At 36.5% G+C, this 3,575-nt stretch overlaps 1 protein-coding gene across 1 annotated transcript; it reads right to left on the bottom strand.

Annotated features, from left to right (window-relative positions):
• Positions 1-952: 952 nt before the first annotated feature.
• On the bottom strand, positions 953-2,624 carry LOC129578485 (probable trafficking protein particle complex subunit 13 homolog). Its single transcript, XM_055467171.1, has one exon. The coding sequence runs from the start codon at positions 2,395-2,397 to the stop codon at positions 1,099-1,101; it is 1,299 nt and encodes a 432-aa protein (XP_055323146.1). The 5' UTR covers positions 2,398-2,624; the 3' UTR covers positions 953-1,098.
• Positions 2,625-3,575: the final 951 nt, after the last annotated feature.

The following is a 3,575-nucleotide window of genomic DNA, read 5'->3' as shown; positions in this document are numbered from 1 at the left end:
CATATTGTGATTCCGTATTTTCTGTTGTTTGTAAACAAATCTGCCTATCTTTTTGCATTGCCTCTGTGCATAGCTTATGTCCATACTAAATGTTCAGAGGTAATGCAAAAAGATAGGCAAATTTGTTTACAAATAATAAAAAATAAAGAAAACAAAAATCTCTATGTGGAATGTATTGGAAATGTAAAACTAAATGGCGAACATTTTACGTCTCTGTACTATGTACAGTGGCAATGCGTTGATATAGACAGGATTGTTGATAAATAACGGTAAATAAATAAAACAAAAATCTGCATCTCTCTTGCTTGTGTTTTCTCCGTTGTTGTGTCTTTGTTTGTGTATTCGTTTGGTAGCTGCTATTAAAAAATATGCACAGCTATCGCCTAAAAATAGGAGCTACTAATATCTCGAGATATAGGCGTATACAAAATGAGATCTCTGGTTGAAATGCATGCAATGTGTGGAAATGAGTTGTGAGGTGATTTTTTTCGGTTGTTGTTGTCGGAAGAGGCTTTTGTTTTGTTATGCGTAAACGCATAAAATAGAGAATGAATGAGTGTATGCGTGTTTGCATGTGAATATTTAACGAATAATCAATTAACATTAAACATTAATTATAATTTATCAATGTCACTGGATGTGTGTATGTGTGGAGCGGATGAAAGCGAAAATACAGATGCGACGCTCCATGGAATATCACAGTTTTCATTTTACGAATGCATACAAATTAGCCCATTCATTGTTCAGACTGTTCATTTAACTCACCCGAAAAATCTACATCTTCTCATGCAAATGAATCCGCCACATGCTAAATATATAATGTTTCGTCTCTCATCGTGTGCTTTCCACCGAGGAATTCAAATGGCAATTTGGAAAAGAAAGAAAAAACAAACAGATTTTTTCAGTTTTGCGTTTTTATGCTAAAGCTAATTTTATTTCAAACACGAGATAAAAACATGACCGCCTCGAATTTATTATAATCTCGGGCAGCGAATGGTTTCGCATGTTTTATAATTTGCTAAGTAATGCACAGATTTAAATTATTTGATTGGATCCAATGGACTGGTTGTCTTTGTTCTTCGTTACACGATCTGGTCGCTATACGGCTGGCGCTGCCGCCGGTTTATCTGAATCATATCGTACGTATTTATCCATTTCGAATTCTTCATCATCACAATAGTCTTTGTCAACGACCAGCACTTGGACAATGTCCTCAAATTCGTAGGTTCGTTTCAGGAATGTGTCGGTGAGTTGGAGTTGTGTTACCGAAATCAGGCCAATTTTAACAGGGAATACGCTCAATCGAAAATCTTTGCTGGCTTCGGGTTCGATGGTGCCGAGTAAAAAATCCGTTGAACCCGTATATTGACACCCTAATTCCGGTTTGGCGTTCAGTTTTAATTGCAATTCCATGACGCGTTCGCTGGTGTTCGTGACACGACACATAAAATCGAATACTTCGCCAATTTTCACAATGTTTTTGGCTTCAATTACCGTCAATCGAATGTCACCATATTCGATGGGGCTGCGTTCCAATTGACTGGTTTGTAATCGACCTCGTTCACCTAAATTGGAACGCCACAAAATGTCCAATTTTCCGATATTTTTTTCCAATTTCAATTGTTTCAAATTGCCAGCCAGCTCCGGTATCGGTTTAATACAGTACAAAAATTGACACGAGTTCTGCGGTTGCAGCATATTTTTTGATTTAAACACAGATTCCCCATTCGATAGTGTATTCAACGATGTGACGGTGTATTTATCGGTATTTTGCAGCTCAACAGTTTCCAAGCATATCGGACCGGCGGTGATATTTTGTATTTGCACTTCTAAATAGACTTCATCGGTTTCGGCATTATAGAATTTCGTTTGCACATCCAACGGCTTGAGTACATGGAATTTAAAAAATTTCCGAAAACTCTCATCGAGACCGGCTGGTGTTTTATAATGGACTTCGCACACCAAAATATGTACACCAATTTCACGCACTTCATGGTGGATTACATCGTCAATCGTTTCATTTGCATTCAATGTAATATTCATCGGTTTATTTTCATTGATGGGCAACGATATTTTTGCCTTATCTGATTGCAATTCGGCTGATACCGACACCGATTCCACCGGATGCGTTGTACAGTTGTGCAGGCAAATATAACTGGAGAATGTCTCGCCCAAATAAATATTACCAAAACTTTGTGGCAATAGCATGAATTGACCACCGGCAATGTCCGATCCCTTCACGTTTGTCGCATCATTTTCACGCAATTGATTGAATAAATTTCCGGGCAAATCGGTTGACTCCGACACAAACACATCGGGCGAAACTAACGTGGGCCTCGTCAATCGCATCACTTTCAATGCTAACAAATGATCTTTTTTCGGCTGAACGACTGCCATTTCTATACACTAAAAAAACACGCAACGCTTTTATGACGCGAGAGAGTAAGAGAGACGGAAAAAAATGTCGGAATTCCACTCAATTTAATTTCAATTGCAATTTATTAAGTCCTAATTTAAACAATTATTTTATAATTGATACGATACTTGAAAATGCACCAGCATTTTTTCTGAGTTGTTTACCGAGTGTATGTGAGTATTGCTTACACGTCAAACGGACTGTCACACGGGCAAATGTCATGCGCACAATTTACGCGTCATTCACAATAGCACTTTAGGTATACATACGAAACCGTACAGTTAAGTACACGAACATCTATATGTTGTTTGCCTTTAGAATCGCCTGAAAACCAATTTAAATTCTCTTTAAGCCTGCGATTTCAAATAGACAGAACGAATGATATGACTTTCAATTTGATGCAACAAACAAAAATACTGGATTTGAATAAAGAAAAAATGTAAAGTCACTTTGTGTACATAAATGTATACTTTGTGTATTGATACATTAGGCTTCGTTTAGTTACAGAAAAAAAAATAGATGCCATGTACCATTCCCATCAAAAAGAGGTTATTAAACAGAAGTAAAGCGCTGAACACAAGAGTATCGATTCAATTTATCTTCCGCGTTTAGATGAACGGTCAAGATTACTAGAATTTATTTTAAAAATTTTATTCATTCCATTCTCTACAACCACACAAAGCTACAGTGCTCGATTCAAAATGCGCTCGTTCGCTTAATGAAAACAATCATATCAAGCGAAACTATCTCGAATAAAAGTTGTTATTACGCCTCTTTTTTTCAAATATTCGTTGCGAATGAAATTGCGTTGGATTTAAAATTGGAACAGCATATCCAACTGAAATTGAATTGTTGTATGAATTTTGAATTTAGTTTAGATTTCATTTGGATTAGTAATCCATTGTTTGCAATACACATCAATTCAATAAATATAATACCGTTGGGCTGAATGGTGAATCTAAACCGTTCTATATTCAAGTCTTTTTTTCTTTTGCGAGAAATTTCGCTACGCAAAAATAATGGAAACTTGACACAGTAACCACACTGGCTTGAAATAATGAACTACCTGAATGTCTTGCAATGGTTGACATAATTTTCCAGCATTTATGTCAATCCCGGTGCAAAGTAGGGAACATTCATGAGTAGGTTCTATTTGAAT

The sequence above is a fragment of the Sitodiplosis mosellana genome, unplaced genomic scaffold (genome assembly GCF_009176505.1).
Source record: "Sitodiplosis mosellana isolate CC-2019 unplaced genomic scaffold, AAFC_SMos_1.0 Smas_scaffold_6226, whole genome shotgun sequence".
NCBI classification, from domain to species: Eukaryota; Metazoa; Arthropoda; class Insecta; order Diptera; family Cecidomyiidae; genus Sitodiplosis; species Sitodiplosis mosellana.
Note: the sequence above shows the minus strand (reverse complement) of the source record. Positions and strands in the feature narration are given on the sequence as shown.